The 24,632-nt window shown below is 38.1% G+C and overlaps 1 protein-coding gene across 1 annotated transcript; it reads left to right on the top strand.

Annotated features, from left to right (window-relative positions):
* Positions 1-1,193: 1,193 nt before the first annotated feature.
* Positions 1,194-24,228, top strand: LOC143641631 (antigen WC1.1-like). The gene is made up of 11 exons (XM_077109257.1): positions 1,194-1,209; positions 2,133-2,447; positions 10,735-11,043; positions 11,131-11,448; positions 11,580-11,602; positions 15,748-16,072; positions 16,163-16,480; positions 20,649-20,741; positions 20,819-21,133; positions 22,192-22,500; positions 24,074-24,228. The coding sequence occupies exons 1-11, from the start codon at positions 1,194-1,196 to the stop codon at positions 24,226-24,228; spliced, it is 2,496 nt and encodes an 831-aa protein (XP_076965372.1).
* Positions 24,229-24,632: the final 404 nt, after the last annotated feature.

The raw sequence follows: 24,632 nt of genomic DNA, 5'->3' as shown, positions 1-24,632 counted from the left end.
ATACATTCTTTTCAAGATTATATATTTTGTCTTCATTGTTTGATGTCCTGCCTTGCAAGTGGTCTACTATGTTGGTAATGCTTTCAACTGGACTTTTAATTTGGTTTTTCTTTCATTTCAAGAATTTTTTTTTTTTGTTGTTGTTGTTGTTTTGTTTTTAGAACCACTATCTCCCTGTTGAGGTGATCTTTTGCTTCCTGTATTTGTTTATGTAGCTCTTTGTCGAAATGATCTTTTACTGCCTGCATTTGCTGTATTATATCATCCTTTAGTTCACAGAATATTTTAATCATGTACATCCTGAACTCCTTCTCTGTAATTTCTTCTGCTGTGCTGGCCATGAATTCTAATAATGTGGTATCATGATTTGTTTGGGGCCCTTTCTTCCCTTGTCTTTTTATCTTGCTTGTTTTTCTTCCCTTCTAGCATTGTGGGCCCAAGGTGTTATTGTTTTTACCCTATGGCTTAGAGTTTTCCTGTAGGGTTCCAATACCTCTCCTTTGTAAGGAAGGACACTGTTAACAGATCCCAATATCAACAATATACCACCTATAACCAGTTAATAGCTATTAAGATGTTTACAGTCTGGTCACAATTTACAGAAATGTTGAATTTGATAATTATCTATAATATAATCTGTAGGCTTGAAAAAGTGTCTACAGTTTCTGACATTGGACAATGAACTGGAGTTGAGGCATAGAATGATATGCTGAGGAGGCAGGATGTGAGGATATAGAGTTAATATATCTTAGGAAGTATGAAAGAGAAATCTAATAAAGAAGGCTAGTAGCAAGAGAATAGGCTGGAAGTAATTTTGGGTAGACAAGTACATGGGAAGAGAGTAGAGTACATAAAACAAACACACATATGTATTCAGAAAAATAAAGGGTGTTAAAATAGTAAAAATTGGAGGGGAAAAATAAGGTATATACAACACACCTATAATATATTATTCAAATGTCCCAGTCACCAAAATCCTAATTCATGCAAAGTACTTGGTTACACCTATGTTGGGGATTTTAGGGTGGGAGGATAGAGAAAGAGAAGAAAAAGAAAGAAAGGGAGAAAAAAAGCCTTAAAGGAAGAAACCAGGATTATTGATTGTTTTGGAGATCAGTATCTTTCCTGCTTCCCTTCTCATCCAATAGGTGGGGTTTTCTGGTATCTCCACCCTCAGGATGGTGAAGGTAACCATGGTGGGAGGGCTGGGTATGTGGAAGTGAGGTGTGACACCTGCCTGTCTCTGCAGGGAGACTGCACCTTAAGGGTCATTTTTGGGACCACTCATATGACTTGAGCACCCAATTCTATCTCCCTATCTTGGCTGAAGATTTCCCAGTTCCTGGTCTATTAGTCTACAAACTTTTGCCTAGTTTCCCTCTCCCTTAGCAGTTCCTAATTAAGAGACCTGTCTCACCGGGGCTCCTGTGTGTGGCACCCTGGTCTCATTGCATACTGTCCCACTGAAAGCTGTTTTGTGTTGGGCAATTGCTATGCCAGGTTACCGCTGCTGGGAGAGTGGGAAGTTGGGAACTGAGTATCTGGCCAGCTGGAGTTCCAATCTGATGGCTGCCCCCACTAAGTAGGGCAAGGAAGGTGGCCCAAGTTGTAGGTGGTTCGCTTCCAGCATTGGGGTGTTGTGTGGGGTGGAGGAAGTCAGGCAATGGCGCTGTGCAATGTGTTCAGACATGAGCTATGTGATGTATAGTACTGCAGATTTTGGCTGGCTTCAGAGCTGTGAGATGTCCCCAGGTGCAGGGAGGTTGCTGTGTAGGGAACTATGTTAGTAGCTGACAAGTGGAGTCACAAGATGGAGGCAACTGGGGAAGCCCTTTGTTGATAGTTGGGGTCCACAGGGGAGTGGCAGCCAGAGTTTCTGTGGGTAGGTAGCAGCTGACTGTCCTGCATGGGAGTGGACAATGAGTTTAATTCCTTTTTTTTTTTTTTGTTTTAACACAATTAAGTTTTCTACTTGTTTTGATAGCAACTGAGACTTAGCTGCTACCCTGGTGTAACAACTCCATGTCTTACCCAGCAAATTCTGAATTCTAAAAGTTTAGTTTGTGGGGGGGAGTAGAACCCTTCTCATTCTCTTTATAAATGCATCCATTGACATGATTCTTTCTCCTCAGAGACTCCACAGCTTCGCCTGGTGGATGGAGGCAGTCGCTGTGCAGGCAGAGTGGAGATTCTTCACCAGCATTCCTGGGGCACTGTGTGTGACTTCAGGTGGGACCTGAACGATGCCCATCTGGTGTGCAGACAAATGGGCTGTGGAGTGGCCCTAAATGCCGTGCACGAGGCATTCTTTGGGGAAGGATCAGGGCCCATCTGGCTGGATGACCTGGACTGCACAGGAGAGGAGTCCCATGTGTGGCAGTGCCCTTCTCTAGGCTGGGGGCAACACTACTGCACACACAAGTTGGATGCAGGTGTCATCTGCTCAGGTATGACCAGTGAATTCCCACTGTATTGGAGAATGAAAAGGTCTCAGGAAGTGAGTGTCTTACCCTTGGGGGAGTAGGAAATGAACAGTCCATTGAGGCAGAGAGGTTCTTTCATAGACCTTGAGTGTTTGAAATACTTGCAGATGATGGGCTTCATTTATTTCCCTTCTTGTAAACTTCAAATATTGTTTTTTTTCTTTTCTCAATTCTCTTTAATGATAAGATAAGCTTGTTGTAGGATGATTCCACTTAAAATCAATCTTCATAATTTTCTTTCTCTAATTTACTATTTTTAGAATTACACATAATTACCATGCATTCTCTGTTTGTAGCACTTTTCAAAAAACACACAAGAATGACGCTTTGCTTTTCTGTTGAAATGAGTGTTTATATATGTATAGCCAGAGATAATTTTGCACTGGGTCAGTAGATGTATGGGCACAGGGATGGCATTAAACACCCCTCAGGAGAATTTTGAATTACTGGAAAGTTGCAATTCTTCTTTCCATATTTAGACATGAGAATTCTTAGCACATTGGCAGGAAGAGCTAGAGAACTGTGAATTAAATACCCCAAGTCACAGCCCTTCCTTCCATCATTACTACAGTAGATTCTCATTACATTTCCTTTTCAAAGCAGCATCTGTATAAACTCATACTTGGGATGGTTAATGTAACCCAGTTGTGGCTAATGTTGAATTCCATAAAGTGTTAATGTATTATTTATTTATTTATTTATTTTAAGAGAGAGAGAGAGAGAGAGAGAGAGAGAGAGAGAGGGAATTTTAATATTTAGTTTTTAGTTTTTGGCGGACACAACATCTTTGTTTGTATGTGGCGCTGAGGATCGTACCCAGGCCTCACGCATGCCAGGCTAGTGCGCTACCTTTTGAGCCACATCCCCAGCCCTTAATGTATAATTTATTATGGTAAGAGAACATGTAGTTTAGGATCAGAATATTTATTCAGTGATCACAAATACACTGAGTTAACTGCTGTTCACACACCAAACTAGCTTGATAAAAGAAAAATAACCCAGGTGAATGCCTGCTTTTAGTATATTCAAAAGAAATGACATATTCAAGAGGGAGGAAGTTTAAAAGTTTCCAGCCTCAAGCAGCCCAGCATGAAGACAGATGCATCCTTCCTGGGGAGTGGAAAAGAAATCAACCTTAGGCTTCAGACTTAAAACCCAGGACAAGCCCTGCCAGAATGAAACCTGGTGTCCTGTAGAGTCTGACAACACTGATTTCTATACCAATGCCCTCAGACTGAGAACCTGGAACTGTGTTTAGTCAGCAGAAAAAGACTGTCTCCACCTCCACGCCCCCAAGATGCCTTGGCAGAGGGGGAAGCGAGACTCTACATGCTAAGGAGCAGGGCACAGGGCTGGCACAGTACTTTGTCTTGGAGCTCAGTGCCAGGCCCACCATGAGGTAGTGATACTCAGCACTCAGTGGGAATTAGAGGTCTCAACTGTAGGACAGAGACCATAGGGCGAGAAAGACCTGAGTGCTGGTGGGACATATTCAAATAGAGCCTGTGGTTGGTTGCAGGAGTCCTAGTCTTTGAGACTACCTCAGCAGCAGGAGGTTCATAGCATTGAGGGTCTTGGTGAATTCACAGTTCTGTGTTGTCCTAGCAGGCTGTTTTCTAGGGTTGTGAAACAAGCATGGCAGCATTGGTGGCCACAGGACCACCCTCCTCATTCCTCCCGAAAGCCCAGCACACTATGGAGAAAGCAGAGAGTTAAGTCTCTGCTTGGGAGGTGAAAATTTAGTGGACCACCCAGATTTGACCTGGAGCCTTGGGATCTTTACATGTTATAACACACCTCACAAAGATGAAAGATAAAGAGTATCAAGAAATCAACTTCCTCTTATATGTAATTTTGTATGACAATGAGGGTTTCCTTCCATTGCCATGCAATTTCCCTTCTCTCTCCCTTTCCCTCCCACCTCTCGTCCCTGTTTAATGGTAATCTTCTTCTCATGCTCTTCCTCCCTGTTCTGTTCTTAGTTGCCCTTATATCAAAGAAGACATTTGGCATTCGTTTTTAAGGGATTGGCTAGCTTCACTTAGCATAATCTGCTCTAATGCCATCCATTTCCCTGCAAATGCCACGATTTTGTCATTTTTTAGTGCTGAGTAATACTCCAATGTGTATAAATGCCACATTTTTAATCCATTCATCTATTGAAGGGCATCTAGGTTGGTTCCACAGTCTAGCTATTGTGAATTGTGCTGCTATGAACATTGATGTCTCTCTACAGTACGCTCTTTTAAGGTCTTTGGGGAATAGTCCGAGAAGAGGGATAGCTGGGTCAAATGGTGGTTCCATTCCCAGCTTTCCAAGGAATCTCCATACTGCATAGGAAGGGCAGCAGAATACAACAGACACTGGTATGGCAGTATGTAAAACGTGGATGTGTAACCTATGTGATTCTGCAATATGTATATGGGGTAAAAATGGGAGTTCATAACCCACTTAAATCAAATGTATGAAATATGATATGTCGAGAACTTTGTAATGTTTTGAACAACTAATAAAAAAAGAATAGAAAAAAAAAGAAATCAAGAGAAAAGTAACAAACAACACATAGGGGTGGCCTAATTCACCTGATGGCAGGCTTCTCTACAGCAAACATATAGAACAGAAGTGAGTGCCATGAGATTTTCATAGAGTGAAATTAAAACCTGCCAATCAAAAATACAGAACACATCCACAATTGCTAAATTGTGGAACCAACCTTGATGGCCTTCAGTAGATGAAGGGATAAAATAACTGTGAGATATACACACACACACACACACACACACACACACATACACACACACACAAAATGGAATATTACTCAGCATTAAAAGAGAATAAAATCATGTCATTTGCAAGTAAATGAATGTAGTTGGAGAATATTATGCTAAGTGAAGTAAGCCAATCCCAAAAAACTGAAGGCTGAATGTTTTCTCTGATATGTGGATATTTATCTATAATGGGGATGGGTGCAGGGAGAACATGGGAGGAATGAAGGAACTTTACATAGAGTAAAGGGGAGGGAGGGGAAGGAAAGGGACAGGTGGATAGGAAAGATGGTAGAATGAGAGGCACATCATTACCCTAAGTACATATATGAAGACACGAATGGTGTGACTCTACTTTGTGAACAAAGAGACAAGAAAAATTGTGTCCTATATGTGTACTATGAATTGAAATGCATTCTGCTGTCATGTATAACAAATTAGAATAAATAAATAAATGTTTAAAAATACAGAACATAGCAAAACTATCCTTTACAAACACAGGAAATATGAGCACATATATCAGACAGTCCCCAGAAAAATTGCCATGTGATATAGCAATCCACTGCTGAGCTTATATTCAAAGGAAATAAAATAAAATCGGGACATTAAAGAGACATCTGTACTCCCATTCTTATGGCAGCAGTACTGACATTATCTAAGAAATGGAATTGATATGAGTGTCCATCAACTGATAAATAGATAAATAAAATGAAGTAAATTTATGCAAAGTAATTCACTTTAAGAAAAAAAAAGAATGAAATCCTTTGACTTATTAAAGCAAGCATTGAACTGGAGATCATTAGGTTATGTGAAATAACTCAGGCAAAGGAAAAAAGTGCTTTAAAATCTTACTATATATCAAATCTGAAAGAGTTGGCCATATCAAAGCTGAGACTAGAATTGTGATTACCATATGCTGGAGAGTGTAGGGGATGGAAATGGAAGGCTAAGATGGTAAAGAATGAGAGGTTTTGCTTAGATAGGAGCAAGAAGTTCTAATGCATTATTGCACAGTAGTGTGACTATACAAAACAATAATGAACTATGTTTTAAAGAGCTGTAAGAAAGCATATGGAAATTTTCACCAAAAAGAATTAAAGTGTTTGGAGACAAATATTAACACAATGTATACATAACAACAGCACATCTATTTGCTCATTGAAATGTATACTATTTGTGTTTTTAGGTAGCAGTTCAAATAAACTTAAGAAAAAAAAGAAGGAAATGACAAGCTATGGGGAAAGATTATATAGTTTATATCTAATGGATTCAATGATACAAGAAAAGTGCATTGGGAGGTTAATTTGATAACAATAGGAACAAGGAGAGAAATCGAATTTTTTGAAGAATATAGAGAAAGCTTACAGTATATGGAAGATGGCAACAGAAGGGTGACAAAGAGCACACATGAATTATCTGAGAAGTACTTAAGATCCTGGGTGTACAATGAGGAAATCTGTTTATATTTGAGTGAATCCTGGTCACCATAGCTGTACAAAAGGAGAGGAACGATTTACAAATGTGACTCAAAGTCATGTCACTGAGATCAGAATGGGGGAAGAAAAGATCCCATGGATGACACATTTTTTAAGAATTTTGAAACATTCCCAAGGAAGCAATGTGTCTATATAACTAAAGATCAGACAAGGATATATCTGACTGCAATTTTTAATTTACTCCATTGAGAATGATTCAATACACTTCTGCAGATGGAATTTTTCTTTCTTTTTCCATCCAGGTTACATAAATTTTTAAATTACTTGAAAATTTAGTACTCAGTACTGTGCAGCTTCACAAAGATAACAACATTATTTCCTTGAAATCTACGTATCCAGAACAAACAAAACAAAAACAAAAGCCAAACCCACACTTCTATAACATGGAAAGTTTAGGTATATGTTTTGAATAAGAAAATGTGGAAGGAGACTCTCAAAATTGCCTTCATAATATATTTCCTATATTAGAACTGGGCAGAAAGTTTAGATTGTGTCTTTTTTGAAGATCTCTTTGCCTCATTTTTACCCTTTCCCAGTGAAAGGCATTTTAAATCATACTGGACCTCTAATGACCACTCACCTTGTCCCCTGCCTTGATGGACAGGTCATGCTGACACCTCTGGCTTTCAAAGGTAACTTGGAAGCCCAATGTTACAGGGCAAGTTTGTTCTTTGAGGCAGACACTTGATCTTTATGGACCACTGCCTGGGCAAATACAACATCTGATGGAGACAATCCCATGTACTCAGGTGACATAGTTCTGTGACCTCAAAAGAATAATAGAATTGTGGAGTGATGGACATGGAGACAAGTGGACACAGAAATGAGGTTTATGGACCCAACCTTGAATATTATATTTAATTTTTATGCTTCAGTAAAGCCTTAGGTAGTAGGTTTACTTCATATTATGACTCAAACTCAAAGAAGAAACGCAACTCAGAGGGAGAGATGTATGTCAATTCTTTCTAGACTTGACAAATTACCATTCTGGGTAAATTGTACCAATTTAAGCCTCTTCAGTAATGCTGAAGCCTTCATAGTTTTTCCTCATGATTTAAGACTACTCTGAATGTATAATTGATGATTATACATTTTTAATGAAACCAACCTCAACATTCAGACCTCTGGGATTTTGTGACTGTTGATTGGTCAAACTGAGTGAATAGGTTCAACAGAGCTTCTTACTTTTTTTTTTTTGGGGGGGGGTGGGAGTTTATTTATTTATTTATTTATTTATTTATTTATTTATTGTTACTGGAGATGAAACTAAAACACTGAGCCACATCCCAAGCGCCCCCCCCCTTTTTTTTAACATTTTATTTAAAGACAAGATCTCTCACTGAGTTGCTTAGCGTTTGGCTGTTGCTAGAGGGTAGCTTTGAACCCACAATTCAGCCTCCTGAGAGGGATTACAGGCATGTGCCAGAGTACCTGTTTCACCTTACTTTAATTTGAGAATATAATTTTGTATAAGCAAAACTGATGCATGAAAGGGTAAACAATAAAATGGTTGTACTATTTACCTCAACCATCTGGTAATGCAGATGAGTAAGGAAAATCATTTTTTTTTATCTCCAAATCCCTTTATACCATTGATAGTTTTCCAAAACTGATTATATATATATATATTTGCCAAAAGTATTAATGAGGATTTCTAAACCACTATGATATAAAAAATGCCTACTTAGCTAAAGAACTATGTAGACCGTAGTAATACCTACCTCTGGAATCAGGAGACCTGGGTTTGCAGAAAAATGTATACACCTGAACACCTGAACTGGAATCACGCTTTGACTGTCCTATTTATATTTCATTAAATAAACAGAGTAATTCAACCCCTGAGAGTAACAAGTGGTGATCATCTCTATGTAGATGTTAGATGATTCTAATTTCTAAATCAAGTCATTTTGAAAAAAAAATGTTTTGAGTTTTCTGGATGTATGTCATTTCATTAAAAATGCCTAGAAATCAATGAATAATTAATATAGCTTTAAAAATGAATAAAAATATTGTTGAGTTTGCAACAACACTGCCCTCTGAACATCTTAGGATCTCTGTTCAGCACAATGACAGATACTCAGTTGATGATCTGAGTACATGCTCTTTATGAATTTTACTTTTCACTCTCTCTGGCTTATAGCTGGATTTGTTCTCTCTGATATATGAATAGCAGAGGAGCAAAAGTGAAACCTATATTGGGTAATCTATTTTTTGTATCTGAAATGCTTCAAATTTTCATTAGTGGAATTTATACAAAAGTTCTTTGTGAAGGTATTATATTGCAATAGAAAGTTTTTCTTAATCCAGTGCTGAAGAAAATGTGCCACATAACACTTCAATCTGAGAACACTGCAATTAGATATTCCATTGAATTGTCTCAGAACTCAAAAGTAATGTTATCCTACCTCAATTGAGGCATTCTATATTGACAGCTAGAAATATACCATATACAATTAAATGAAAAAAAAAAATACTGCTTCTGAAGACAACTTTGTGTATCTAATTGAGCCAGAACCTTAATCAAGCATCCACAACTCATGATGGAGGTGGTGGTAGTGTTAATCCCCAGCGTAGAGATGTCCTGAATGGAAACCAGAATCCACAGAGAAAAAGACCTGGCTGCATCCACAGGCTGAGCCTGCATGATGGTTTCTGTTCTGGAGGCTGATCTTTATTTTTTCTGTCACTAGACACCAATATTGATAGCTGATTTTTATGATGCCCAGCAGGTGTCATACCCTGTAAAACATAACATCTGAAAGTATAATTATTTCAATTTGAAATTTTTTATTCTCATTGTGACTTTCCAAGTAAGGTACCATGTCATCATGCCCCTGTAAAAATGATATAAATTAAAAAGTCCTTGTAATTACAAGGTCACAAACACATATTTGATTTTAATATATCAGTGTTAGAGAGAAATGAGAGTATTCTAATTATAATTCTTTAAGTACAATTTTTAATAAAGTAGAATAATACTTTTGATGTTAATTTCATTTTGAAGACATACTTTGGAAAAATAATCACCAATCATATTATTCTCTTCAACAAGAATTCTCTGCTGAACTTCTTCAGGACATAAACTTACTTTCTTTTCCATACCTGTGGCCCGAAGCCTGCCCAAAGGTCTGAACCCATACTTAAAATCTCTTCCTGATGAGCTTCAATAGATATCTAATGGCTTATTACAACTCCACTTATTAGTAACAAAATAATCCCTCAAACAAAATAAAACAAAAAGTTAAAAAAGTGCTCAAATCTTTTGATAACTTTTTCTCTGTGTGTGTGTGTGTGTGTGTGTGTGTGTGTGAGTGTGTGTACTTCTGATCCTGCTTCTAAATTCTCTTGCTGTCTTAGGAAATATGATGTAAAAACCCTGATTATTTTAGTCAAAATAACCTAGTTTCATCTCAGTCTCACACTATTTAGTGGACTCTTCCCTCATCTCTGAATTAAAAATAAATATAAATTGTCAGTTTTTGATACATATCAATATTTTTTAATTCATTAACAAATGTTAAGTTGGTTGGAATGGCTTTAGTGAAGAAAAAGTTTTTGAGAATAAAATTGTGAAAATTAAGTCCAGTTATTTTCTACTGGGGTTCAAATTCAGTGGATTGATGTAGGTGCTATGAAAAAGGAAGTAGACTGATAGAGACAGATATACAGACAAACAGGTATCTTTTTAATTTGAAGGATAGTATGTTCATATAGAAAAAAAGCAAAAATGCATACATTGCATACACAAACACACACACAATTATATAAATTTACATTCATTTCTTAAATCAATCATTCAGAATTGACCTTTTAAATTCCTCCTTCTACATTTGTCTTCACATACTTGCTCTGGAAATTCCCATTCTGATACCAACTGTTGAATATGTCCCCTACATGCTGGGAAAAGAAAACCTCTCAAGCATTGCCTCTGACATGTAGCTCTGAATTTCAAGCCAAGATACTAATTTTGTTAGTTAATTTCTTCCATAGGATTTGTGCGTTTGGAAGGAGGAGCTGGACATTGCTCTGGGAGAGTGGAAGTGAATTCTGGAGGAGAGTGGATACCTCTATCTGATGGAAATTTCACCTTTCAGATGGCCCAGATTATTTGTGAAGAGCTGGGGTGTGGCAAGGCTGCATCTGTCCTAGGGAACCTCCCATTCAGAGAGCCTGATGAACTGGTCTGGGCTGAAGAGTTCCAATGTGAGGGGCAGGAGCCTGAGCTCTGGTTCTGCCCCAGAGTAGCCTGTCCTAGAGGAGGCTGCCCACACAGAGGGGCTGTGCAAGTTGTCTGCTCAGGTGAGACTCACAGCAGGATGTTAATTACCATATACAATATATAAGTATAAAAATGTGAGATGTTGCTAAAACCCTGTCTTCTACCAGGATATACAGATGTTCGGCTCATGAAAAATGGCAGCTCTCGGTGTAAAGGTCAAGTGGAGATTAAGACCTCTGGAGGCTGGAGAACACTCTGTGCCTCCCACTGGAATATGGCCAATGCCAATGTAGTTTGCCGTCAGCTGGGCTGTGGAGTCGCCATCTCCATTCCAAAAGGAGAGTACTTTGTGGAAGGAGAAGATGAGATCTGGAGACAACGATTCCACTGTTCAGGGTCTGAGTCCTTCCTGTGGAATTGCCCTGTGACTGCCCTGGGTGTTCCTGCCTGTGCCCATGGAAACACGGCCTCTGTGGTCTGCTCAGGTAAGAGAGATCAGGGCTGGCTGGTACTTGAGTGGCATGGCTCTAAGAACAGACAGCATGGAGAGCTAAGTTCAAAAATGAGACGTTCTGTGGTGAACTATGATTCTTCTCAATGATCATTTCTCTTTTAGGTCCTGTCAAGAGGTTTTATGAGGTATAGTTGTAAGTAAGCATTATTATTTATTGCAATTCATAGAGAACACTGTATAACAATGAATGAGAACTCTGGGAAGTTTCTCACCCTGGACCATCAGAGAACATTAGCAGCTCACAGAAGTCACCTGCACATATCTCCAGTCACTGTGCCCTCCTGTCCTCTGAATATGAGCACTCTGACTTCAGCTGCCAAAGAAGATTTTTGTCAGATTTGACCATTATGTAAAATCATACAGTATCTTCTCTTGTTGTATCTACTTTGACTCTACCTTTTGCTTAGATTTACCCATTTTGCTATTTGTAGCAGAGCTTCCTTTTTTTTTTTTTTTTTATTGCTGTTGAGTTTTCTGCTGAATGACCACATGAACATGTATGGATACGTTCAAGTGATATTGAGATTTGATGCTTGTTGACTTCCCAAATAATGATCCTACATATTTTCATGGTAATAGCTTCTGGTGTAGGGTATGTATGTATTTGTATCATATTTTTAACCCTTGTCCTTTTACTTTCACTCTCTTAATGTTGTAATCTTTCAGGTGTCAAATGTAGTTCTTAATGAAACACAGCTTGTCAACATAAATAGAAACTTTCTACCAACATGTTTCTCTCATCATGTCTCTTAGTTCCCTATCGTATTTCCTATCATTTTTTTTTTCCTGCCTGTCACTCTGCATTTTCCCATGTTCTTCCACTTACTATTTTTATTTTGTGCTAATGTACAGTGTTGTTAATCTTATCCACTGGTTTCTTATTTTTAGTTTCTGACTTTAAAATTATACATAACTCTCAAATATTCATTGGATATTTTTTATGATTTCTCGGCCAAGATGCACATCCTATGAAACTTTTAGGAAGATATTTTGGTTCATGCATGCAGTTAATTTAGGGTAGATCACCTTAAGTAAAAGTGATTGAGGTGGTTAGATATTGGGCATCTAAAAGAAAAACTTTACTTTCAGTTCACAAAATATGAAATCAGTTTTCAAGATGTTTAAAAATTCCACCTCTTTGGCCCAAACTAAATTGTACTTGTGTATTCCCATGGAAATCAGGCAAACATGCTGAGATTTCAAGAGTTTCTCCTACTACCCTTGAATGAAAAATGCCTATAGGAGAAAATAGCTGATTCTAGTTTTTCTTTTCTCTGAATTGACTCCAAAAATCTTGCTGTCCTGGGAGCTGTGCAATGCTCTTTAGCAGCTCCAGTATTTTCCAGTTTTCAATATCTGATGTAGACATCCTCATGTACTTAGGTGACACAGTTCTATGACCTATAGAAAATAGTAGAAGTTTGGAGTGATGGATGAGGAGACATGTGGATACAGAATTGAGGCTTGTGGAAATTTAGTCCTTGTCAATAAAGTTGAAGCTTTCATACAGTTTTTTTCTCATGATTCAAGAACTTCTACTCTGAATAAATAATATATAATTATGTTTTCATATACTAGAGGCCCAGGTGATGCAACTTCAACATTCCGACCTCTGGGATTTGGAGACGATAGATTGTTCAGACTGAGTGAATAGGTTCAATATGGCACCTTTTTTTTGGTCTTTTTTTTTTGGGGCGGGGATACTGGACATTGAACTCAGGGGTTCTTAAACATTGAAAACCCTAAGCCCTTTTTTATATATTATTTAGAGGACGCTATCACTGAGTTGCTTAGTGCTTGCTACTGAGGCTGGTTTTGAACTCACAATCCTCCTGCCTCAGCTACCTGAGACACTGGGATTACAGGTATGTGCCACTACTCCTAGCTCACCTTAGTTTTATTTGAGAATATATTTTATATAAGTAAGCCAGTTATAAAGAGGGGCAGACAATAAAATAGTGGTACTATTTACCTCAACTGTCTGGTGATGACAATGAGTAGGGAAACCATTTTTTTTTTCTCCAAATTCCTTTATACCATTGACATTTTACCAACACTGTTTTTTTTCTTTTTTGCCAATAGAACTATGAATGAGGATTTCTAAACCACTATGATATAGGAAATGGCTATGTAGCTGAAGAACCATGTAGCCCTACTTCAGGAATAAGGGGATCTGGGTTTATAGAACAATGAATACCTGCTCCTGAACCACAATTTGAGTGTGGTTCTATTTATATTTTATTAAATACAACAGAATAATTCAACCCCTGAGAATAACAAGAAGGGATCATCTCTGTGTAGAGATAGCTGATTCTAAATTCTAAATCATGTAGTTTTGAAAAAAAAAGTTTTTGAGTTTTCTGGATGTAAGTTATTTCTTTAAAAAATGCCTAGAAAGCAACAAATAATTAATATAGTTGTAAAGATGAATAAAAATATTGTTGAGTTTACAGCAACACTACCCTCTGAACACCTCAGGATCTCTGTTCAGAACAAATGTTAGACACACAGTTATCTGTCTGAGTACATGTTCTGTATGAATTTTTCTCTTCTCAGGCTGATAGCTGGATTAGGTCTCTCTAATCTGTTAAGAGTAGAAGAGCAAAGATGAAACCTGTGTTGAGTGATGTATTTATTTATCTGAAATGCTTCCAATTTTCATTAGTGGAAATTACAAAATTCCCTGCGAAGGTTTGACATTGCAACAGAATTCATTACCTAAGAAAAACATACCCAAATAACATTTCAACTGGAGAACACTATAATTAGATATTCCACTGAATTGTCTCAGAACTCAAAAGTAATGTTATTCTACCTCAATTGAGACATTTTATATGCGAAGCTAGAAATATACCATATACAATAAAATGAAAAAGAAATACTGCTTCTGAAGACAACTTAGTGTATCTAATTGAGCCAGAACATTAATCAGACATACACAACTCATGATGCTGGTGGTGTTAACCCCTAGTGTGGAGATGTCCTGAATGGAAACCAGAATCCACAGAGAAAAATACCTGACTGCATCCACAGGCAGAGCCTGCAGTGATGGTTTCTGTTTTGGAGGCTGATCTTTATTGTTCCTGTCACTGGACACCAATACTGATAACTGATTTTTATGATGCCCAGCAAGTCTCATACTCTGTAAAATATACCATCTGAAAGTATAATGATTTCAGTTTGAAATTCTGTATTTTCATTGTGACTTTCCAAGTAAGGTACATTGTCATCACTCCTCTGTAAAAATGATATAAATTAAAAAGTCCTTGTAGTCACAAGGTTACAAAACCATACTTGATGTTAATGGATCAGTTCCAGAGAGAAATAAGAATATTCTAATTATAATGCTTTAAGTAAAAATTTTACTAAAGTAAATTAATGCTTTTGATATTTATTCCATTTTGTAGACTTACAATATTCTTTTCAACAAGAATACCCCGCTGAACTTCTTCATGACATAAACTTCCTTTAACATTACTTTTCCATGCCTGTGGCAAGATATTTGCCCAAAGTTCTGAACCCATACTTGAAATCTCTTTCTGATGAGCTTCAACAGATATCTAATAGCTTCTTCCAACTCCACTTATTAGTAACAAGATAATCCCTTGAAACAAAATAAAACAAAAAGGCAAAAATGCTTAAAACTTTTGATAACCTCTTTTTTAAACTTCTGATCTTATATCTAAACTCTCCTTTTGTCTTGTATACTGGGAAATATGATGTAAAGAACCCTGATTATTTTAGTAAAAATAATCTGGTTTTAGCTCAGCCTCACAAGATTTAGTGGACTCATTCTTCATCCATAAATACCCATAAATGGGAAATAGATATGAATTGTCAGTTTTTGACAAACTTTGATATTTTTTCATTCATTAGCAAATGTCTTTTTTTTTAATTATTGGTTGTTCAAAACATTACAGAGCTCTTGATATATCATATTCAACCTAGTTGAAATTTTTCAGTGAAGTAAAAGTTTTTGAGAATAAAATGTTAAAAATTAAACCTAGTCTTTTAATACTTGAGTTCAAATACAGAGATTGATGTAGATGCTACTAAAAAAAAAGAAGCTGGAAATAAACTTGAGTCAATAATTTAGAACTCATCTTTTAAATTCCTTCTCTTAAATTTGTCTTCAGATGCTTGCTCCTGGAATGCCCATTCTGATACCAACTGTTGAATCCATTACCTGCACCCTAGGAAAAGAAAAGCTCTCAAGCATTGCCTGAAACATGTAGCTCCCAATTCCAAGCCAAGTTACTAATTTTGTTAGTTAATTTCTTCCATAGGATTTGTACATTTAGAAGGAGGAGCTGGACATTGCTCTGGGAGAGTGGAAGTGAATTCTGGAGGAGAGTGGATTCCACTATCTGATGGGAATTTCTCCTTCCCAATGGCCCACATCATTTGTGAAGAGCTGGGGTGTGGCAAGGCTGCATCTGTCCTAGGGAACCTCCCATTCAGAGAGCCTGATGAACTGGTCTGGGCTGAAGAGTTCCAATGTGAGGGGCAGGAGCCTGAGCTCTGGTTCTGCCCCAGAGTAGCCTGTCCTAGAGGAGGCTGCCCACACAGAGGGGCTGTGCAAGTTATCTGCTCAGGTGAGACTCATAGCAGGACATTAACTGCCATATACATTCTGTGGGGGTAAGAAAAACATGGGATGTTGCTAAAACCCTGTCTTCTACCAGGATATACAGATGTTCGGCTCATGAAAAATGGCAGCTCTCAGTGTGAGGGTCAAGTGGAGATTAAGACCTCTGGAGGCTGGAGAACACTCTGTGCCTCCCACTGGAATATGGCCAATGCCAATGTAGTTTGCCGTCAGCTGGGCTGTGGAGTCGCCATCTCCATTCCAAAAGGAGAGTACTTTGTGGAAGGAGAAGATGAGATCTGGAGAGACAGATTCCACTGCTCAGGATCTGAGTCCTTCCTGTGGAATTGCCCTGTGACTGCCCTGGGTGTTCCTGCCTGTGCCCATGGAAACACGGCCTCTGTGGTCTGCTCAGGTAAGAGAGGTCAGGGCTGGCTGGTACTTGAGTGGCATGGCTCTAAGAACAGACAGCATGGAGAGCTAAGTTCAAAAATGAGACGTTCTGTGGTGAACTATGATTCTTCTCAATGATCATTTCTCTTTTAGGTCCTGTCAAGAGGTTTTATGAGGTATAGTTGTAAGTAAGCATTATTATTTATTGCAATTCATAGAGAACACTGTATAACAATGAATGAGAACTCTGGGAAGTTTCTCACCCTGGACCATCAGAGAACATTAGCAGCTCACAGAAGTCACCTGCACATATCTCCAGTCACTGTGCCCTCCTGTCCTCTGAATATGAGCACTCTGACTTCAGCTGCCAAAGAAGATTTTTGTCAGATTTGACCATTATGTAAAATCATACAGTATCTTCTCTTGTTGTATCTACTTTGACTCTACCTTTTGCTTAGATTTACCCATTTTGCTATTTGTAGCAGAGCTTCCTTTTTTTTTTTTTTTATTGCTGTTGAGTTTTCTGCTGAATGACCACATGAACATGTATGGATACGTTCAAGTGATATTGAGATTTGATGCTTGTTGACTTCCCAAATAACGATCCTACATATTTTCATGGTAATAGCTTCTGGTGTAGGGTATGTATGTATTTGTATCAGATTTTTAACCCTTGTCCTTTTACTTTCACTCTCTTAATGTTGTAATCTTTCAGGTGTCAAATGTAGTTCTTAATGAAACAGCTTGTCAACATTTTTTGTACCCTAAATAGAAACTTTCTACCATAACAGCATAAACATATTCTCCCAGGGTATGTTATACATGTTCCTTTTCTTTTGAATATAATTGTACAATCTTTCTGGGGTTGATATTATAAGGGAGTGTATGATGTGAAGAAAACTTACACATTATTGTTTTGGCAGTGAATTGTCTCAGCATCATTACGGAAGAGGCTTTTCACGACCATAGGGTCATCTTTGAAATAAACAGGGTGTAGATTTTCTTACTCATTCTGTTCTTGGTTCCATTCAATTCTGTTGTTTATCCTTACAGCATGTCTTATGTCCTTAATTATTATGACTTTATAGCATGTCTGAGTAAGTTTCCTTTAAAGATTACTTCAGAGTAAATCCTCTGATTGTGTGGTTTTTCTTGCCTAATGCATTAGTCATGCTTGGTCATATGCATTTCACATATATTTTAGAAGCCAGTTTATATGTTTCTACAAATAAAAGGATGATGTTATTTAGGTTGATCTTAGATTTGGACTACACATGGATATGGAGATAATTGACTTACAAAGGATATCTCTAATTTCTCTCAGAGATCATACAGAGTCTTTATGATGTTTAATCCTAGGTGTTTTTGTGTTTGATGGTATTATTGTTTATTTTGGTGAAATATTATAGGAATGACTTTAAATTGTTTTCAACTTTATTTTTTATATGTGTGGGGGGGTGTTTGTTTTTTCTTTTTTTCATTTAATTTATTTATTAATGTTAAATTGATAATTCTGAAACAATTTCAAGGATAGTATAAAATTGCCAGATAATCCTAAACCAGATTTCCAAATGCCACTATTTTATTATGTTACCTGCCTCTGATCCATTTATGCCTAAATTTATCAAATCTTTCTTAATGAGTAGTTAAGACTAGGTGGGTAATGTAATGTGTATCATTACTCCTAAAGTATTTTCAAGAATTTCATATGTAAACACAGTGCTGTTGCGAATTCCATAAATTCACTTGATGTAACATGATTATATAGTGTATTAGCCTTGTTCATATTTTTACTAATTTTACTAAATACGTTATTCAAAGTAAAAAAATGTATGGTAATGTGCTGCATTCAGTTCTCATGTTTATTTATGTTTCTTACTATGAAACACTTTTAATTGTTCTCTGTATCCCATCGTAATGAATTTTTTGAAGAATAGAAGCCAATAATTTTATGAAAAGTTCTCATTTTGAGCTATGGCAATAAGCAAAATAAGTAATAAGAAAACTTGTAAATTGATGTTTGAGTCTCTTCCACATAAATGAAAATTGGCTTTGACATTTTTCCAGCGTAGAAATTTAAATTATATATGTTAGAGAAATTAATCACAAAACACACATCTTTCTTAACTTCATGCACAAGAATTTCTATACCAAATTGGACAAATCTAGTGCTACAAATATTACCTACACCCTGTAGCAATCTCCTGTCTATTTTCTGATGGACTTCTTTGGCTTGCACATGTGAGAGAGGACATGGGTTCTTGTCTTTCTGTATCTGGTTTATTTAAGACACAATGTCTTCCAGTTCCATCCATTTTGATGCAAATGACAGGATTTCGTTCTTCTTTATGGCTATACATATAGCACTTATACTTTATGAATGTGTCTTTCAGTGAGCAGCTGGGGTGATTCCATACCATAGCTATTCTAAATAGTGCCACAACAAACATGGGAATGTAGGATTACTGAGTTTCATAGTCAGTGTAATCTTGGCTGCTATTGCTGCTTAATAAATTTTCTCCCCGAGATATCAATTCAAGTAAAATGCATTACATTTTTCTTATGATTTTAATACTCATGAATTTGGCAAAGGCTCTTGACAGTTGTTTCTTGGGGCCTCTCATGAGGTTGAGCTCGTATATCTTTTGGAACTGAGGTCTTTTGAAGGCTTGGTCAAGATGGGAATCCAGGATATTTCATTCACATGGCTGTTATCTTCATGTTCAACTTAGGCTACCGACAGACAGAATTACATAAAAATGTTCTCTCCCACATGATAGTCTACAGAATAGATTTCCCACAAAGCAAACATCCTACTAATTCAAGAGGAGGAGGCATGAATTTCTTAGCTAAGTTCCTAACTCAAGCCTTGCTGGTTTCACTACATTCTGTTGCTTATAGAGAACTAACTCACCACTGTCAGCCCAGATTGGAGGGAAGGAGGAATGGACTGCACAAGTCAATGGATAGAGTATCACAGATTTTATGAATATTATTAAACACTACAGGTGTATTGAATGTTCCACTTTATGTATTTTCTAATTTCTACCTAGCATAATCAAACCAAAGTTTAAATATTTTCTCTGAATTGTGGAAGCAATAAGGGGTTTGTTAGGTGGCAGTGAGGGGAAGAAAATAGAAATATAGTAGACAATGAGAGATAGAGGAAAGAGGAGGAATAGGAAAAGGAAAGACAGTGGAATGAATCTGAATGAAAACATCACAGGGAATCCCACCATATATACATCAATAAGAATGTAACTGCAATAAGATATATTCCATGCTTGTATAATTATACCAAAATGGATTCTTCTGTTACATATAACTAAAAAGAGGTAAGATTTTTTTTAAACAAAAATAGTGGCTTTAACTACCTAAAACTTGTAGACTATTAGGAGTCTCACACCAGGTCTCTTAGTTCCCTATCGTATTTCCTATCATTTTTTTTCCCTGCGTGTCACTCTGCATTTTCCCATGTTCTTCCACTTACTATTTTTATTTTGTGCTAATGTACAGTGTTGTTAGTCTTATCCACTGGTTTCTTATTTTTAGTTTCTGACTTTAAAATTATACATAACTCTCAAATATTTATTGGATATTTTTTATAATTTCTAGGCCAAGATGCACATCCTATGAAACTTTTAGGAAGATATTTTGGTTCATGCATGCAGTTAATTTAGGGTAGATCACCTTAAGTAAAAGTGATTGAGGTGGTTAGATATTGGGAATCATCTAAAAGAAGAGCTCTACTTTCAGTTCATAAAATATGATATCAGTTATAAAGATGTTTAAAAAAATTCCACCTCTTTGGCCCAAACTAAATTGTACTTGTGTATTCCCAGGGAAATCAGGCAAAAATGCTGAGATTTCAGAGTTTCTCCTACTACCTTTGGATAAAAAATTCCTATAGGGCAATGTAGCTGATTGTAGTTTTTCTTTTCTCTAAACTTGACTTCAAAAATCTTGCTGCCCTGGGAGATATTCAATACTCTCAACAGCAACTGATATATTTCAAAGTATAGGCTTAAAACAAAAAAACTTTGGCATAATGAAAAGCAGAAGTCTCCATTAAAAAATCAGCTCTGAAGAAAGGAAATTGATGCTTCTTTGTTATAGCTTTCACCTCAGATGTCATCAATAGATTATTAGGTACTTTAAATCAGTTTCCTGTTCTCTAATCCCATTTGTAGGAAACCAGACCCAGCTACTGCCCCAGTGCAATGACTCCTGGTCTGACCCAGCAGGCTCTGCAGCCTCAGAGGGCCACACTGCCAACTGCTCAGGTGAGCAAGGCCCCCAGCACAACAGCCTTCCCATTCCCTGTGTAAATGCCCACTGACATGACCCTGTCTCTCCTCAGACAGCAGACAGCTCCGCCTGGTGGACGGGGGCAGTCACTGCGCAGGGAGAGTGGAGATCCTGCAGCAGGGCTCCTGGGGCTCCATCTGTGATGACAGCTGGGACCTGAGTGATGCCCACGTGGTGTGCAGACAGCTGGGCTGTGGAGTGGCCCTGGAGGCCACCATCTCTGCTCACTTTGGAGAGGGATCAGGGCCTATCTGGCTGGATGAGCTGAACTGCACAGGAGAGGAGGCCCACGTGTGGCAGTGCCCTTCCCAGGGCTGGGGGCAGCACAACTGCAGTCACAAGGAGGATGCGGGGGTCATCTGCTCAGGTGTGTGCTGCACACTGTGCACAGGTGGGAGGAGGAAGGGGAGGGTCTGCAGATGGTGTTTGAGCCCCAAGGCAGCAGTCAGGACAGGGCAGAGGAAAAGAATACTCCTTGTGCTTCCAGCAGAGAAGTTGAGGTGCTTCCATTTTCTGCTACAGCAGCTGAGCTTCTGTTCCTCCCTTCTCAATCTTGTCTTCTGTCATTCTTGACAGTGTCCATTTAAAGCAGTCATCACTCTTTTATGACCTATGGGTATGACATTCTGACACACTGAATTAGTTTTCTATTTCTGTTGTAATAAGGTAGCATAGACTGACCACATATATGTCATCTTACAATGTGAAGTTTAGAAGACTGACTTGGGTCTGTCTGGGCTATAAACAAAGTGTCATCAAGCTACAAGAGTGAATCTCTCTGAAGACTCTTTTCTTGCCATTTTCATTTTCTAGAAGTTGCCTGAATTCCTTGTCTCATGACCCCTTCCTTCTTCAAACCAACAGCATTGCAACACACCGAGCAACATGTTTCTCTGATGAGGGCCAGAAATAATTATCTGCTTTTGAGGACACAGGTCTAAGGATATGATTATGTTGCACTCACTTATTAATCCAGGATGATCCAGGATAATCCATGAAAGGATCTATTTTTAATCATGTCTGCAAAGCCCTTTTATAATAAGGTAAAATATTCACAGGCTCCCCGGATCAGTGAGAGGACATATTTGGAGCTCCACTATTCTACCACCCCTCTGTCCATGTTCCTTTTCTAGGATGTATCAAGTAGTTCCTCAGATAGTAAATAAAGAGTTCAGGTAAATGTTCCTGGTCAGAGTCCCAGGTCAGTGTTCCTGCCTAGTGATTTGCTAATGTTACATTGTTGTAGAAACAGAGAGGTATACATTAGAAAAAATGTTTAAAGAACATAACTTCCAGTCTTCCACTTGGTGGGCACATTTTTAGCAAAGTTATCAACGAATATTCACTTTAACTTAGGAATAAAGAAAAAAACATCAATAAGACTTCAATGTTCACTGAGCCCTGATGTTTCCCTTTCCATTTCAGAGTTCCTGGCCCTCAGGTTGGTGAGCGAGGACCAGGAGTGTGCCGGGTGGCTGGAGGTTTTCTACAACCAGACCTGGGGCAGTGTCTGCCACAGCCCCATGGATGCTATGACCTTGTCCATTATTTGCAGACAACTTGGCTGTGGGAACACTGGGACTCTGGATTTCTTGATTCCTTCCAGAGAAGGTGCTAGACCCCACTGGGTAAATGGAATCCACTGTCGGGAAACTGATACCTCTCTCTGGCAGTGTCCTTCTGACCCCTGGAAACACCAGTCTTGCTCTGCAAAGGAGGAAGCTCATATTACATGTACAGGTGACCTACTTGCTCTTTCTATGTGTTTATCCTATGCCTATAGGTTGTTATTAGGAAAGTTTCACATATTCAAATATAATGGATGAGGTGAAATAAGTCTACAAAATGAAAACTGGTTAGAGATTACCTGATCCACCTGTCGTAGTCCTGTTTCAAAGGCAGATGTAAAGAAACCATTGATAATAGCAATTTATGTGAAAAGAACCAGAGACTCTGAACTGAAAATATGGGAGCATGAAGTTATACTCTGATGAACATTCATAGCAATTAGCTCATGCAGTCTTTTTAAAAAAATATCTTTTAGTTTGATTTGGGCACAATATCTTTATTTTATTTTTATGTGGTGTTGAGGATTGAACCCAGAGCCCCAAGCATACCAGGCGAGCATGCTACCGCTTGAGCCACACACCAGCCCTCATGCAGTCTTGTTATATTAGTTAATCTGTATTTCCTTAGTGAGAGGGTGAATGATTGGACCTGAATTATACACGTTGCTTGCTACGTGCTCTCAATTTGTTCCCACAGACACAATCAACTTTTGGTAGGTACCATGGTGATCATTTATTTCACATGAGGAAATTGAGGTTAGGAGTAAACACTTCATCTTCCTCACAATTTCAATTGTGTGAATGGCAACTTGGGGAATCTAATACAGTAGGATGTTTACTCTGAAATCCACCACCAGAAAACCTCTCAGTTAGTTTGTTGATGGTAAGTTAATTGAATGATTTATAGGTAGAAACTTAATTTCAGGCAGCAGGATCAATGCAAGGAGGAAATACCGCTGCACTTTGAACTCCAGCCTAATGAAACACACCATGCATAAATCTGAGTGTCATGAAGGTAGTGTAGGTGTTGTGGAAATATGTATATTGAGGAAGAGAGAAATCATATTTAAGTTGAAACCTAAAGAATGACTAGAGATCCGATGCAGAAAGAAAGCAGAACATTGGGTCAGTGTAAATATTGAGGTAAGAAGAGCATGGTGACCTTGAGGTACTGATAAAATCCCATCATGAGCAAAGCAGGAGGAGGGTAGGAAGAGAGATACATGATTACCTGGATGCATAATAAAATCTAGAGTCCTCCCCAAGGCATGGGTCCCATAAAAATCCTGTTGAAAAGCTGTTAATTTATTTTCTCATCAGCACTTTATGGAGAATTGCTGTATAATAAGGGGCCTGGTCTCCCCTTATTTTTCTCTTGAATTGACCTCCTCTCAGGCCATGTTGTCTTGGTTGATATTACTGCCTCTAAGCCTTTATCCATATCCGACTGCAAACGAGTATGCCCATTCCTCCCTGTCCCAGAAAACCTTCCATGGGGCCAATTGGAAATTGGAGCCTATCATCTTCTAATATTTTAAGACCTATAATGTCCCATTTAGTTTTATGTTCTGACAAACACCTGGCTGTCCTCTGAGAACAATGATATCCTTATTATTGGGAGGGCTCTGTGCTTCCCTTTCAATGGAATATTTCTGAGTCAAATCTTAGAATAAATCCATTCCTGCTTTACTTTGTCATTTTCAATAATTTCTTTTCTTTTTTTTTTTACCCATGTCCAGCTACTTGTAATTTGCTCCCTGAGGTGGCTGGTGCCACTTCTGTTGTTGTCATTCTCCTGACTGATTGCTCCTCCTTATCCAAGAAGGCTGCAATATCAGTCTCCCCAGGCTCCTCTTTCTCCGGTTCTGCTGTCAGCATAATTGAATACAACTGAGATAACATTCTGGCCTCTCCATCCCTGGCTTTCTCCCTTTGAAGCATCCCTCATACCCCATCTGCTTTATGGCCACACTATTGACCATCACTAACTGTCCAGCTTGAGATCTTGATTGCATTGTTCCTTCTCTGACTATTGCTACTTCTCCTTGTGGCACATATTTTTGATGCTCCTTTCCCATATATTTCATCCTCATGCACCTTCCAAATGTTTTCCCCTATCAGTTTTTTAGTTTTCCACTCTCTTCGTGAATGTACATGCTTTTCTTACCCTGATTACTCAATATAATGCCCCATAATAATCCTCCCTGCTTCAAGTACACTCAACTCCGTGGTTTCCTCTGTCAGTCAAAGACAAAAATAATATTACCACTTAGTTAATCCCACCAGGGGATTAAGTCA

The sequence above is a fragment of the Callospermophilus lateralis genome, chromosome 4 (assembly GCF_048772815.1).
Source record: "Callospermophilus lateralis isolate mCalLat2 chromosome 4, mCalLat2.hap1, whole genome shotgun sequence".
NCBI lineage: Eukaryota > Metazoa > Chordata > Mammalia > Rodentia > Sciuridae > Callospermophilus > Callospermophilus lateralis.
This window is presented reverse-complemented; position numbering and strand designations above follow the sequence as displayed.

What these genes read in the sequence shown, in the direction of transcription:
- LOC143641631 (XM_077109257.1), top strand. An exon ending in TGTGCAAGTTGTCTGCTCAG is followed by an intron (nt 11,044 to 11,130) that starts GTGAGACTCACA and finishes GTCTTCTACCAG; the next exon opens with GATATACAGATGTTCGGCTC. An exon ending in GGCCTCTGTGGTCTGCTCAG is followed by an intron (nt 11,449 to 11,579) that starts GTAAGAGAGATC and finishes TTTCTCTTTTAG; the next exon opens with GTCCTGTCAAGAGGTTTTAT.